The sequence below is a fragment of the Bombina bombina genome, unplaced genomic scaffold (genome assembly GCF_027579735.1).
Source record: "Bombina bombina isolate aBomBom1 unplaced genomic scaffold, aBomBom1.pri scaffold_453, whole genome shotgun sequence".
NCBI lineage: Eukaryota > Metazoa > Chordata > Amphibia > Anura > Bombinatoridae > Bombina > Bombina bombina.
In genome coordinates, this window is record NW_026511784.1 from 85,454 (window position 1) to 101,761 (window position 16,308).

Genomic DNA, 16,308 nt, shown 5'->3' on the forward strand with positions numbered 1-16,308 from the left:
ATTTAGTTAATGGAAGTAAATTGGAAAGTTGTTTAAAATGGCATGCTCTATCTGAATAATGAAAGTTTAATTTTGATTGAGTGCCCCTTTAAACAGAAGATAACAACCAATAGGCCCACTTATTTTTACCACCCATATTTCCTTCTCAAGATTAAGTTTAATTAATTCTTAAAATGTCCATATCCCAGACAATTATGGATTTGCTCACAGTGTTTGTCCTTCCCACCCCTATTGGAAGTTTATTCCATGAATTAATCCCCATCCATTTCTGTAAATAAATTATTCCTGTACCAATTATACTCCATCTTGAGATTATGAACTCCAGTTCTAACGCTGCTCTTCTGAAAAAACTTCTTTCAGCCTTAGTTGAAGTTGTCATCTCTTCTCCTTGTCTGCTCTAGGTTTGCTTAGGTAGGACACAATGTTTTTATTTGATGACATTTTTAACAACTAATTCTACCTACCTGTAATGAGCCCTTAAATAAAAGAACTATTCTTGTTCATAAATTCATTATTAAACAACCACCTAGCATCACTTTGTCTCCTAATAAATATTCATAATACCACAGTTGGTAACAGCTATTGTAACACCCCCTTGCTTGGTCATTGTTCACAGCTGCCTGAACAAAACACTGCCACTTAAATGGATTCCTAGGCATAGAGCCAGCTGAATACTATGTGGATTCCATTGTAATTCAGTGTTGCATAGAATATCCTAAAACACAAGGTGACAGATGGACATGGATTTATCAAAATAAGATCAGATTCATGCATCTTTTATCAGACACAAACTTTATGAAGTTACTGCAGTTTTAGAGTGGAATTTAGTTTTATTTATTACTTAAAAGTTCATTAAATTGAAGGTAAATTTTCATGAATGAGTTTCCGGTTTTTAAAAATACCATTAAAAACAGGGGCACTTTCATTCATGAAAGTTTACATTGCAGCGGTTTTGTTAAAATACCTTTTTCTTTTCTAAGCCGGACCAGCGATCCCTCGCCCGAAGCTGCTCTGTACTTACGTCAGCAATGATTAATCCGGCTTCCTCCAATCATGGCTCCCCCCCAGAGCAAACATTTCCTGAGGCCATGCAGTGTTTGCTGGAAGCCGGTTTCGTCATTGCTGTGTAAGTACAGCAGGAAAAAGCGGGCGGGAGATCGCTGGTCATTGATGAAAATTTAACTTCACTTTAAACACTAACAGCTAGATTATGAGTGGAGCGCAAACGTTTGTGCCTGAGCGATGAGGGGTATAACACAAGGGTTTGCACTCATCGGGCTTACTGCTCGTATTATGAGTTCTAAGTAAATTTGTGTGTGCAATTGCGATTTACGCTAGAATGATTACTGTAACTTCACAGCACTGGTTGACACGTCAAAAATACATTACAAAGTACAGTTACACTCATAATAACACTATCTAATAAAATGTATTCAAAATACATATTGCACACAAATATTATAAAGGCTCAAAGATATATCAATCCTGGAAAGATAGAAGTTTAAAATTTAAAGGGACAGACTACACCTTGGTCATATTAAAGTCTTACCATAGATTGAGCTGTAAATAGCCTCATCCACCTTTTCTATATCATGCAGTAGGAATGGTAGAAAAGTTATTTTAAAATTAATATTGTTTCTGGACACTTTGAATTGGTTGCCAAGCTCAGCCCACTGATAACTTGATGATCTGGGCTGCATTTATCATCCAATCACAAAAGGATCACTAGTTGGATTCAACAGACTGTCAATGCTATTCAGCAGAGTGCCTAGATGTAGCCCAGATTTTGATGTCATCAGTGGGTGGAGCTTGGCAGCCATTTCAAAGTGGCCAGAGACAATTTTATTTACTTTTTAAATAAAATTAATTTAAACAGATAAAAACACAATGTAGTGTGTTCCCATTAATGTTGTGCTATAAGAATTATATTCCTGGCCGTGTCAGAATAATTCTAAAGTATAAGGAGTCAGGCGTTTTCATTCAGTAATTTATGGGTTAATGAATACCACTATTTTCCCCCCATTCAGTGTTAGGGCAAAATTATTGTGCAGTCTCACAATGAAAAATAAAATATTATATTATTGTCCGTGACAATGCATAGACAAAAAATATTAATACATATATTTAATTAAAGGTTGGCAGTGAGTCTCAACTGCACTTGCTTCTATTATAGTTAAATACTGTAGTAGGTTAGGTGTTAAAGTATTAAGTGTGTCCTTGTAGTGGTGGCTTGTATATTAATCGACACGTCCGCTGTATGCTTAAATTCTATCTAAAAACTCAGATGGTTTATAACGGAACCAATGTTCCACATAAATAATACGGCTGGAAATAAACTACTATAAGACTAGTGAGCGTGACTGCCACTCTATATGTGAAGCGCAGTATCGTCTGCCAAGATCACACAAGTGATTTAACATTAACCCAATAAATAGTATACTGCAGATTCCTACAGCACAACAGCAATCCCCCTGACATGTTTCACCCGAAAGCTTTATCAAAGGCAGAGCCGTCGCCATCTTTCCAAATATTTATTGGCTGACAGTTCAGTGAAGTGGGACAAAATATAAAAACAATAATTGGATGCGCCTATTGAAAACCAATTGATATTAAATAAATATTAAATATACCATATATATGGAAGTATAATACCTCACATCCTATATGTCACTCAATTAAGTGATATGGTGAGAGAAACTAATCAACTAATATATATACAGAAAATAAAACCAAACAATCTGATCTATATAAACAGAACTATATGATCAAATACAGGTATCAAGTCCGTAATGTTCAAATGAGAAATCACTTATCATATACGGCAATGCTTGTCCCTGGAGCAATAGTGGTGTCCCACAAACTGTATAGGGAGCGATGGTTGTGTCCCCTGCACCAGGGAGTGATGGTTGTGTCCTCTGCACCAGGGAGTGATGGTTGTGTCCCCTGCACTAGGGAGTGATGAATGTGTCCTCTGCACCAGGGAGTGATGGTTGTGTCCTCTGCACCAGGGAGTGATGGTTGTGTCCCCTGCACTAGGGAGTGATGAATGTGTCCTCTGCACCAGGGAGTGATGGTTGTGTCCCCTGCACCAGGGAGTGATGGTTGTGTCCCCTGCACTAGGGAGTGATGAATGTGTCCTCTGCACCAGGGAGTGATGGTTGTGTCCCCTGCACCAGGGAGTGATGGTTGTGTCCCCTGCACTAGGGAGTGATGAATGTGTCCTCTGCACCAGGGAGTGATGGTTGTGTCCCCTGCACTAGGGAGTGATGAATGTGTCCTCTGCACCAGGGAGTGATGAATGTGTCCTCTGCACCAGGGAGTGATGAATGTGTCCTCTGCACCAGGGAGTGATGAATGTGTCCTCTGCACCAGGGAGTGATGAATGTGTCCTCTGCACCAGGGAGTGATGAATGTGTCCCCTGCACCAGGGAGTGATGAATGTGTCCTCTGCACCAGGGAGTGATGGTTGTGTCCTCTGCACCAGGGAGTGATGGTTGTGTCCTCTGCACCAGGGAGTGATGAATGTGTCCTCTGCACCAGGGAGTGATGAATGTGTCCTCTGCACCAGGGAGTGATGAATGTGTCCTCTGCACCAGGGAGTGATGAATGTGTCCTCTGCACCAGGGAGTGATGGTTGTGTCCCCTGCACTAGGGAGTGATGAATGTGTCCTCTGCACCAGGGAGTGATGGTTGTGTCCCCTGCACTAGGGAGTGATGAATGTGTCCTCTGCACCAGGGAGTGATGGTTGTGTCCCCTGCACTAGGGAGTGATGGTTGTGTCCCCTGCACTAGGGAGTGATGAATGTGTCCTCTGCACCAGGGAGTGATGAATGTGTCCTCTGCACCAGGGAGTGATGGTTGTGTCCCCTGCACTAGGGAGTGATGAATGTGTCCTCTGCACCAGGGAGTGATGGTTGTGTCCCCTGCACCAGGGAGTGATGGTTGTGTCCCCTGCACTAGGGAGTGATGAATGTGTCCCCTGCACCAGGGAGTGATGGTTGTGTCCCCTGCACTAGGGAGTGATGAATGTGTCCCCTGCACCAGGGAGTGATGGTTGTGTCCCCTGCACCAGGGAGTGATGGTTGTGTCCCCTGCACTAGGGAGTGATGAATGTGTCCCCTGCACCAGGGAGTGATGGTTGTGTCCCCTGCACTAGGGAGTGATGAATGTGTCCCCTGCACCAGGGAGTGATGGTTGTGTCCCCTGCACCAGGGAGTGATGGTTGTGTCCCCTGCACTAGGGAGTGATGAATGTGTCCTCTGCACCAGGGATTGATGGTTGTGTCCCCTGCACTAGGGAGTGATGAATGTGTCCTCTGCACCAGGGAGTGATGGTTGTGTCCCCTGCACCAGGGAGTGATGGTTGTGTCCCCTGCACCAGGGAGTGATGAATGTGTCCTCTGCACCAGGGAGTGATGGTTGTGTCCCCTGCACCAGGGAGTGATGGTTGTGTCCCCTGCACCAGGGAGTGATGGTTGTGTCCCCTGCACCAGGGAGTGATGGTTGTGTCCCCTGCACTAGGGAGTGATGAATGTGTCCTCTGCACCAGGGAGTGATGGTTGTGTCCCCTGCACCAGGGAGTGATGAATGTGTCCTCTGCACCAGGGAGTGATGGTTGTGTCCCCTGCACCAGGGAGTGATGGTTGTGTCCTCTGCACCAGATGGATAACGAATCCATGGCCTGCTACTTCTTCAGGAAATTAGTTGGTGTAAAGTTCTGCAGTATCAAAAAGAAGACAAAAGAAGGTGCCACAATAGAGCAAAATCAATGATATCATAGAGAGCCCCCACTCCAATCCGTTGTACTTACAGGATGTAAGGCACGGTCTTACAACGAATTGATGAAACGGTCATTGTAAGACCGTGAAACGTTGTGTTTTATCATTGTTTTTAATTATATTAGACTTTCCACGGAATCTAATTATATATAGCAGTCGTATAGTCACCCTGAGCTGAAGTTGTTATAACTTCTGTGACTGTCTTCCTAAATATACTGTTTGGTATGAACAGGTTTATCACTTACTCTATTTGTACCTGTGATAGGGCATAAGCTGCAAATACATCACGGAGGAGTCTGGAGAGTACGAGGAATAGTCTGTTGAGCGACTATAAGACCTCCGAAGGCCTTTGTAGCACTTATCAAGTGCCTTACATCCTGTAAGTACAACGGATTGGAGTGGGGGCTCTCTATGATATCATTGATTCTGCACTATTGTGGCGTCTTCTTTTGTCTTCTCAGTGAAGTGGGGTCTAAGTGCTTTCTTATAGGTCAATAGGCTTGTCAGTCATCTAATACCCATATTGTAAACTAGTAACGAGGAGGCACGCTAGAGGGATGTAACAAATGGTATCCTAGCAACCTTTATTATTGCCTGTTCTTGACATATTTAAAATGTAGCAATCCCATTTTATTGTGATGCAACAGAATTAAACTTAGTATCGATTTAAGTCACAACGATGATTTCGCTCATATCGATAATAAATAGATTAGGTTAGTTAGTGCAGCAATCTCCTATTATGTGTTAAAAATCCATTTCGGTGTGCATAGTTTATAGAAAAAGTGAAAATAAATGTGAGTATTAAACAACTATTGATGTCGTGAGGGACAATACAGTTTACTGGAAATATGCTATATTATAATAAAGGATGCGTGTGTGATAAAGCGTGTAGGCGACTGAATTGGTCTAAGTGATCTTATAGATGAAAAATATTAACTAATATGTTAATAGGGAAAGAAAAAGTGATGCTGTGAAATATTCCATCAATTAGAAAAGGAGATAATTAAATAAAAAAATAATATATACTATGTGTATTTAGCAAACTGTATAGTGTACCTGTCTTGGTTTATAAGAAGCAATAATAATTATTTTGCTCATTTAACCCTTTTGGATGGACTAAGTCCAATAAGTATATCCATTTGCACTTAGCCCTCAATAGGGTCTATTCCACATTGCCCCCCCCCCCCCCCGATACCCAGAGAAATGTTCTTAATCCCCTGTCATTTTAAATCGGATTAGACTGGTGGTACAACAAAAAATGTGAAGCCACAGAAGTTAAAGATTAATCATTTCCGGAACACATCAGGAATATTAAAAATTCCATTAAAGATAAAGAAGATGAAAAAACCTACAGAAAGTCTCCAGATGAGACAGAGGGGCCGAATTATCAATATGCGGTTGGACATGATCCGCTGTGGATCATGTCAGCCGCACATCGATAAATGCTGACAGCATACACTGTCGGCATTTATCATTGCACAAGCATTTCACTAGTGCAGTGCCACCCCTTGCACATTTGCGGCCAATCGACCGCTAGCAGGGAGTGTCAATCAACCCGATCGTATGCAATTGGGCAGATTGCTGTTCGCCACCTCAGAGGTGGGGGAGGAGTTAAGGAGCAGCAGACTTAAGACCGCAGCTTCTTAACTCCTGTTTCCGGCGAAGGCTCGCGCGGAAACAGCTGCATACAGATCCATATGGAGCTTGATGAATCAGCCCCAGAGTCTTAAGGCTGATATCATAATGATCTGAATATGGAGTTTGTAGGAGAGCATAAACAATATCTAGATAAAATTCCAGTGCCCACATACTCTGTCCCCATTAAAATTACCAGAATAGGTTAATCTAATTCCTCCTCTTTAAAGTATTTTTCATAGGTAAAATAGAAAAAAAACTTTAGGCTTCATCCAGCTTCATGTCTAGAAGTTGAAGGTTGCTCAGAAAAGGAAACATCAGGATTTGCATTTTAAAAACTTGGGGCACTTTAAAAACAGAAGGTACAAATGATACTACCCTGGCAACATATTTACTGGGGACCACTGCAGCTCCATGCAATCTTGTAATGGCTTTTTGTGACCAGCCTTAGCTCCTGGGAAATCTGCAGACCTCTCTCCCCTGGGAGTGGAATCAGCATACTCAGCATCCATGTTTACACTCTCTGAATGCAGCACCTGCACATGCCTGCAAAGTTTACTTATTTGCTCAGATTCACTAGAGCAGGATTCATTTTCTTTTTTGACCTCACATAAAGGCCCCAATTTATCAAAGGTCTTGCGGACCTGATCCGACACTGCGGATCAGGTCCGCAAGACCTCGCTAAATGCGGAGAGCAATACGCTCTCCGCATTTAACATTGCACCAGCAGCTCACAAGAGCTGCTGGTGCAACGCCACCCCCTGCTGACTCGTGGCCAATCGGCCGCCAGCAGGGAGGTGTCAATCAAAATGATCGTATTCGATCGGGTTGATTTCCGGCAATTCCTGTCCGCCTGCTCAGAGCAGGCGGATAGGGTTATAGAGCAGCGGTCTTAGACCGCTGCTTAGTAAGTTGTGTTTCTGGCGAGTCTGAAGACTCGCCAGAAACACGGCCCTTCAAGCTCCGTACGGAGCTTGATAAATGGGCCTGAAAGTCTTCCTTCTCTTTTCAAACTCTAAATTTCTTTTCTGTTTACTGTCTGTTGTAGACATGTATTTTTAAAACAACGTTAAATTCTGTAATTCAGCGCCTGCTGTATAGCTCTTCCGCCTCCGCTTTCCTCTCTCTCTTCCCCGGGCTGTCTGCGAAGTAGGCAGACACATCTTACCGGTACCATGCCTGCACTTCGGCCTCTCATCAAACCTAAGATCGTTAAAAAGAGGACAAAGAAGTTCATCCGTCACCAGTCAGATCGCTATGTCAAGATTAAGCGTAACTGGCGTAAGCCCAGAGGTATCGACAACAGAGTCCGTAGGCGATTCAAGGGACAGATTCTGATGCCCAACATTGGTTATGGTAGCAACAAGAAAACCAAACACATGCTGCCTTCAGGGTTCAGGAAGTTCTTGGTGCACAATGTAAAAGAGCTTGAGGTTCTCATGATGAGCAACAAGTCTTTCTGTGCAGAAATCGCTCACAATGTCTCCTCTAAAAAACGCAAAACTATTGTGGAAAGAGCAGCTCAACTAGCCATCAAAGTCACAAACCCCAACGCCAGACTGCGCAGCGAGGAGAACGAATAAACACTGGTTCTGTGCTTTGTTCAATAAAAAAAAATTAAAATCTAAAAAAAAAATAAAATAAAAATTCTGTAATTCAGCTTTATTTGCTGTTTGCTCGCTTTGTACATCCCCAGTAACATTCAGCAGCTCAGAAGCTGATGTTTCCTGCTTTTTTTTTCTTCTTTGCCTTGCTCAGTCCATGACAAATATTAATTTTCATAGATTTTTACTTTTTCTTCAGAGGCCAAACTGAAACTGCTAGAGATGTGCATTCGGGTTGGTTTGTCGAGTTGCTTGATATACAAACATTCAAATATATTATTGGTCAAAATGGACAAAAAACAAATGATTGGTTGACAAAATTGATTCGTTCATGCCTTTTGGTGCCAAGAAACAGGTGCAAGAATGGGTTAAAGTGATTGTCAACTTCAGTCTTTTGCTCGAGAATGTTAACACCGCACAACTAAATAAAGTGCTCTTTCATTCTTTGATTTTGTAACAAGTGTAATGTTCTTTTATTTATTTACCTTTCTTGTCTGTACATAATTGGGCCATTCCTCTGCCCTCCACATTGGGTGAAATTTTTTTTTTTATGACCTTGCAGGCTCTAGCCAATTGGATCTTGCCCCAATTGGCGTCCTTATCTCTCACGCTCTGTCTTCTTTTACACATGAACAACCATGGAATTGGAAGTAATGACTCCATGCATGTTTATGTTTCACGCATGCTCAGTAAAAAGGTAATGGAAACCCTGCCTAGAGCAGAGAATGGAGGTTTGCACATGCATTCATTTTCCCCCTCTCATAAGCGTACCTGGGTGGGATCGCTCTCTACATCACAGTGTTAGAATCACAGAATCTCCAAGGTAGAGATTTTAAAGTTATAAATATAATACATTTCGGTTTCTTAAAAAAATAAATCAAGTTAGTGACTCTCAAGAGATGGACATCAGTTATACATAGAGGGTTCCTAGGAGGCCTTAATAGACAATCATTTTAAAGGGACAGTCAACACACAAAAAAAATTATTGCTTAAAAAGATACAGTAGATAGCGCCTTCACTACCCATTCCCCAGCTTTGCACAACCAACATTGTTATATTAATATACATTATAACCTTTAAACCTCTACTTCTGTCTGTTTCAAAGTCCTTAAAGACAGCCCCATGGTCACATGCTTTTGTATTTGCTTTTCACATCAGGGGAAGCTAGTTCATGTGAACCATATAGATAACATTGTGCTGATGCCCGTGGAACACCACAGCACTAATTGGCTTAAATGCAAGACAATAGATAAAGTCATGTGATCAGGGGGCAGTCAGAAGATGCTTAGAAAAAAGGTAATAACAGAGGTAAAAAGTATATTAATATAACTGTGTTTTCTGTGCAAAACTGGGGAATGGGTAATAAAGGAATTATCAATTGTTTTAAGCAATAAAAACAATTTGAGTTGACTGTCCCTTTAAGGAGTTATTCTGTTCAGTTAATAAGCTCATTTGTTTTTAATGATGTAAAGGGGGTCTTACCACATTTTGTCCCCTGACCAATCCTGCCATAGTATTACTCATGACATGACTGATGTTAGGTACAGCCGGTCAGACACTAAGGGGCATATTTATCAATGTGTGAGCGGACATGATACAAAGTAGCGTATCATGTCCGCCGCACATCGATAAATGCCGACAGCATATGCTGTTGACATTTATCATTGCACCAGCAGTTCTTGTGAAATGCTGGTGCAATACCACCCCTGCAGATTGTCCGCTAGCAGAGGGTGTCAATCAACCCGATCGTATTCAATAGGGTTGATTTCTGTCCGGGACCTCAGAGCAGGCGGACAAGTTATGGAGCAGCGGTCTTTTTCGTCTGTGCATGTCTATAAACCGCAGTCTTTCTTTGTTTCTCCTTCCCAGCTTTCTGCGCTACCTCCTGGGTCAGTGGCCATATTGAGTCCCTAGTGGGAGCTCAGCAGAATACAACCTCACAGGTGCAACACACAGTGAAATGCAGGAAATGCCCCTTTGTAAAACACACTGTTCTCAACATAAAAACTGCCTATAAAGAATTCCACCAAGGACTGAATCGTACTGGTGAGATTTCTTAGAGAATTTGTCAGTAAGTGTAATAAAAGTCAAACAACAGAAAACAAGTATAAAAGAGTAGGACGTGCTTGGGTTAAGGAGGTAGTGATTTCACGGAATAAAGGACGTTATTTTTTGCTGTAACAATTGCACCCGATAGCAATTAAAAAGATGATTATATAACAGAAGCCTTTAAAGGGACGTTAAACACAAAGAGCAAGATTACAATTGGTGCAGTTTTAAAAACAATTAATGCAACCGAAAACTCTGCTAAAATTTTCATTTTTGAGCTTGTTGAGTTGCATTCGTATTACAAGTTCCAAAAAAGCTTAGTTTGCGCTAGCATTTACCCGAATAGCTTGATAAACCTAACTTCATTTTCAGCATGCGCATGCATGTATTCCCCCGTAAAGATCAATGGAGAAAAAAAGTGGGAAAAACCCTTACAGCCGAGATCGCTCACACCATCACATATTCACATTTGTAAATGTCAAATATTTACAGTTAATACATAGTTAAAATCTTTATTAAATATGAATATTGCATAAATATGCTTTATCATGTTTTATCTACTTAATGGCAAAAGGCTCTAATGCATATATATATATATATATATATATATATATCAGTGACGTGCAGTGAGCTCAGAGGCTAGTGAGGCAGTGGCTATGATAGGCCTGAGAAGCACATATATGAACCTAATAGAGGTAACTTAAATTTACGATTAAATTAGCCGGTTACACAATGACGATTAGAATAGTATCTAATATCTTGTATTTAAGCCTCTGCAGACAATCCCCTTATCTCAGGGCTATTTATTTATTATCTATTGACTTGCATTTTAGCCAGTTAGTGCTGTGTCCTGCACAACCCCACAGGAGAGAGCACAATGTTATCTATATGACACACATAAATTAGCAGTCTCTTGTTGTAAAAAAGCTAATAAAAAAGCATGTGATAAGAGGCTGTCTGTAGTGGCTTAAACAGTCAGAAATTTAGAGATTAAACGGTTATAAAGTATATTAATATAACAAAGTTAATTGTGCAAAGCTGGGGAATGGGTAATAAAGGCGTTATCTATCTTTTTAAATAATAGCGATTTTGGTGTAGACTGAATTCTGACCCAGGCAGGATGAAATACTTGCAAGCACACAAACAAGGCTTCCAAACAATCTGAACACATGTTAAAACCAGAAACTCCCTAATGCAACTAATGCATAAAAATGCAGGGGATGACTGGCAATTTTGGAACCAGGGGGCGAGTACAATTCAGTGGCCCAAGTACTAAAACCCTGCCCACTATGAAATTCTATATCTAATAGTTAAATTACAAGGGAAGTAAAGCACCTAAGAAATGATAGAAATAAGGCTATAAAAACAGAATTTCAATGGAAAAAAAATATATATATTTATTTTTTCTAACATCAATGTATAGCCCTAGCATACTGCTGACATCATGTACATTTCCACAAAACTGCTGACATCCATGTACAGTCCTAACATACTACTGACATCCTTGTACAGCCCCTTACAAAACCATTAATCAGGGCCCCCACACATACATAGAAACACACTCACAAACATAGATTCACATACACACAGAAACACACTAGGACATACAGAGGCACATACAGACACACACAGTGACACAGTTGGCATGAATAAGGGAGACTAATCCCGAAACGTTGCCTCTTTTACCTCCTCAATAAATGGCAATAATATTTGCTGTCACCTGCCTGCTTCTTCTTTGATTTGTGAACTTGGGACCTAGGCAGTGGTCCTTAGGTGGCGTGCAACATTAAGCCTGTAAGTGCTGAAAAGTTCTATTCAAATACACACAGTGACACACACAAAAACAGACACATACAGAATCACACGCAGAAATATACACTCCGATATACAAGAAGACTCACACAGACAGACACGCACAGACACGCAAGCACCATCAGATACCATATACACATAGGAACCAACATACACAAAACCAGGCACCACATGCACACAAACAGGCACCCAAAAAGCACAGACAAGAAGCCACATACATCATCACTCACACATACACAAGCACCCACAGGAATACACACTAAGAGGCTCGCTAATCCACAAATATATACAGACAAGCACACACACACTCAGATATACACACTTCCACGTGACTTTTACATGAGTTAAATATATAATAGTTGAATAAAATGTTTTATTAATATTATATGCCAGTTGTACTTGGCAAGATGGAGTGCCCCCTGCTCCTACTTACTGTGTGCCAGTAATACACTACATTTGATTGAGATTAAGGGCCTTTTACAACCACTTATTACAGTTTTCTGCCACATGACTCCCTTCCCTCATTTATGCCACTCATCATATACCATATTAAATCTGCCAATCAGTTCCCCTACTCACATGAATGCCAGCTAAATGCCACAATATACCAGGCAAGATGCAAGACTCCCTGCCCCCATACATTCACTGAGAGATATCACAGCTCACTTGTGGATTTAATATGAAAACCACTAATAATAATATATCATATAAAATAATTTTTAATACTAAAAATATAAAAACTATGCTTTTTAATAAATGACAGATAGATCATCATATTACAGAAAGACAATAAAAAGTGAGGTGTTATAAAACCCAAAAGCATGGGAAACTGCAGTAAAAAAAAAAAAGTGTATTTATTGAAGGAAAACAACTGTAGGATGACAGAGTGAAGTACTGACCTTAAATCAATCAGTCTATCTAATCCACATACATAGAAACAAAATCAGCACAGTTTTGGTCTCTTTAGTTTTCAGTGCACATAACTAAGATACTCAGAAGTGTCTGGACCCAGTAGATCTCACCTTATATCTTGGGTGACATAGGAGTGTACTCCGCACTGACTGTTTTACAGGAGGGAAAGTACATTGTTTATTATACAGACCAGAAGAGGTTCCTGCATAAAAAAGGCACTAGCATTTCCTTTTTTGCACAAGGGCACCAGCTAGTGACAACACAATACTTACTGAGAGCTGTAGTAATAAAGCATCATTTATTATACAGACCAGGAGAGGTTCCTGCATAAAAAAGGCACTAGCATTTCCTTTTTTGCACAAGGGCACCAGCTAGTGACAACACAATACTTACTGAGAGCTGTATTAATAAAGCATCATTTATTATACAGACCAGGAGAGGTTCCTGCATACAAAAGGCACTAGCATTTCCTTTTTTGCACAATGGCACCAGCTAGTGACAACATAATACTTACTGAGAGCTGTAGTAATAAAGCATCGTTTATTATACAGACCAGGAGAGGTTCCTGCATACAAAAGGCACTAGCATTTCCTTTTTTGCACAATGGCACCAGCTAGTGACAACATAATACTTACTGAGAGCTGTAGTAATAAAGCATCGTTTATTATACAGACCAGGAGAGGTTCCTGCATAAAAAAGGCACTAGCTTTTCCTTTTTTTGCACAAGGGCACCAGCTAGTGACAAAACAATAATTACTGAGAGCTGTAGTAATAAAGCAGGCTCTGCAGTCAATGTTGTTAACTGGTTAAAAAGCAGCAAATTGCCAGATCATATTAAAAACAAAAATTCACAATAAAGCCTGCCCTGGAGGGATGCCTATCTCGAAGGGGCATTTGACCCCAGAGCAGGGCAAGGTGAGGAACCAATGGTGAGGAGGTGGGTGGGATCCCAGGGGAGTCTTTAAAGGACGGTGAGCAGGAAGTACCTTCATCTTCTGTCCGGACCTGACGGTGAAAGAAGCTTTGCCTCTTTCACTTCATCAAGTCGGGAGAGAACGTGAGGGTGCTTTCTGCTCACATGTCAGCATTGCAGGACCTGCTCACGGCTGCTGCAGCTGCCTCCAGGGAGAGAGGCCCTCAGTGGCTCCTGGAGCAGTTGCAGGCAGCCGGTGTCTTACCTGGCAGCGGAGGAGTTCCAGAGTCGTCGGCGGGGGTGGAGCCGGTCGGAAGGGCTAGGCCTGTGCGGCGGTCGCAACCGCCAGAGCGCCTTAGCCCCACGGTGGCCCCGAGGAGAGGCAGATCGGCTGGCAGAACGGGAAGCAGCGGCGGGCGGGCCAGAGGACGGCCGACCGGGAGGAGGTGCGGCCCGCGGAGGAGTCAGCAGCGAGTTGTGGTGACGGCGGAGGTCCACGCGGGAGGCGCACATCGCGATCAGGGAGCCAGTCGAGCAGAGGAGTCCAATGCAGCAGCACAGGCCGTGCTGGCAGGTAAGCCGCTGGGCTATCGAAGATTGGAGGAGGCACAGTGGTGGTTGAGAGGATATGAGGCGGGGGCCCTGCGCAATAGCGAGATTATGGCGGGAACAGGGAGGCCGGAGCACGGCTGGGAATGGGGGGAAGGGATTATTTAGGTGAGGGGTTGGGAGCGGACCGGGGGGCCGGGAGGGTTAATGCCAGTAATTGGGAAGCCAGGGGGGGGGGGGGGGGATGTTATCCCAAATAAGACCGAAAAAAGGTTGGGGGGCCCAAATGAGGCCGTGTGGGGGGGGGGGGGGTGCCCAAATGAGGCCATGGTGGGGGGGGGGGGGCCCAAAATGAGGCCTGAAAAAATAAGGAGTGGGCTTATAGTAATCAGGGAGATGGAGGGAAGGGTAATATGGAGCACGAATGAGGTAGCTAGGGATTAGAAGCATGGTTAGCTGATGCGGGCTAGGGGCGCCGCAAGGCGCAGGAGGAGTAGCTGAAAATCGGTAGGGGCGGGGAGGGCATGACCAGTAAATGCGGTAGCGGGGTGGCCGGGCAGCGGGGGGCCATGCTCGGATAGGGGTTGTTCAGTAAGCGCAGGTGGGGTCTGGGTATGTCGCGCTGGCGCATGGGGGCATGCTGGAGTAGGCAAGTGTAGTGGTGGGGGAACGGGGGGGCCGGGTCGGGGGGTGGGGGGGGCATGGGGACTCATCACAGGGGGGGGGGGTAATGTCCAGGGTATTAGGGGTAATAGTCAAGGGGGTAATAGTCAAGGGTGTTTGCTGGGTAGGCCCCTTCCCCTACCCCCCCCCTCCCTCCCCGCCCCCCCCCTTTTTCCTGCCCCCTCCCCCCCCCCCCCCCTCCCTCTTTCCTTATTCTGAACGGTTAGGGGGCTAGGAGTATGTTTGCCTCATGTGTTTTCGCCTCCCCCCTCCCTCTCTCTTTTGTTGGTGATAGTTCCAGCGGCATCCACCCCAGCGGTAGGGCAGAGGCAGGATCTCGACAGGACCCGGGACAGGGACGGGGATGCCCTCATTATTGAGGATATCCCTAGTGATTTCGATGGGGACGGAAGGTTGGAGTTGGACACGCAGGAGCTGCACACAGCTGGCCAGGTGGGGGACCTTGATGCCTTGGCGCAGCTTTTGGCTTCAGTCTCGCCTTTGAGGAATGTTGGGGGAGGGGGAAGACAAAGGGTGGATGAAAGGGGGGCGGAGGTTGGGGGGCGGGGGAGGATGGTTGATGATGTTGTTGGCGTTCAATTGCAGGTGGAAGCTTCAAGGCGGAGAGAGAGGTCTCGCAGTCCACGGCGGGAGCCTATTCGGCGGCGGGGCTGGTCCCGCTCGCCCCTACGGAGCAGACCTGATGAAGATAGGAGGCTGTCACCCACTTGGGCTCGGATGGAACGGACGCAGGAAGGCAGGAGCGGGGACAGGCGGGGGGAGTCTAGGCCTAGACGGCGAACCCCGGAGAGGAGCCGTGAGTCGCCGAGGAGGGAAGGAAGGAGGTCAAGCAGAGCTGGGACTTCAAGGGACCCGGGAGCAGAGACGGCGCGCAGGACTGACTCAAGGGCGCCAAGAGGTACTTTTTCGCTTACTACACCACAGGGGGCTGGATGTGAGTCGCAGAATGAGTTGTTGAAAGGTTTGAAAGAGTTGATTGCGAGGATAGAAGGTGGGGGGGGTCCAGCTGGGGCATGGAGTTCGGGTGGCGAAAGCGCCGGCGGGGTGGTAGCGTCAGTGGCAGGGGCCCCGGTGGTGGGCCAGACCGAGATGCCGGGGGCAGGGGCCGCAGTGGGGCCCGGGGTAGTAGGCGAGGGGTCAAGGGGGAAGACGACGGCCGGGGGTTCAGAGGTGGTTTCCTTCCGGGTGTCAGATGAGGCGTTACGTAGGCCATGTTTATGTTCGATTGGGCCCCTCGGGTTACACTTGTCCCAGGAGGTGAAGGAAAAAATATGGAAAAGGGAATTCCTGGAGTTATTCTCCCTCCTTCCCATAGATCAGTTCGTTGAGCTGAAGGAGGATCCAAAAGGGGAACAGGGTAAGAAAGAGGAGGA

At 44.2% G+C, this 16,308-nt stretch overlaps 1 protein-coding gene across 1 annotated transcript; it reads left to right on the forward strand.

Moving 5' to 3' along the window:
* The first annotated feature begins 7,523 nt into the window (after positions 1-7,523).
* On the forward strand, positions 7,524-8,059 carry LOC128643948 (60S ribosomal protein L32). The gene has a single exon (XM_053696717.1). It carries the CDS (start codon positions 7,588-7,590, stop codon positions 7,993-7,995), a length of 408 nt encoding a protein of 135 aa, XP_053552692.1. The 5' UTR covers positions 7,524-7,587; the 3' UTR covers positions 7,996-8,059.
* Positions 8,060-16,308: the final 8,249 nt, after the last annotated feature.

Coding starts and splice junctions, on each gene's coding strand:
- LOC128643948 (XM_053696717.1), top strand. CDS start 7,588: ATGCCTGCACTTCGGCCTCTCATCAAACCTAAGATCGTTAAAAAGAGG.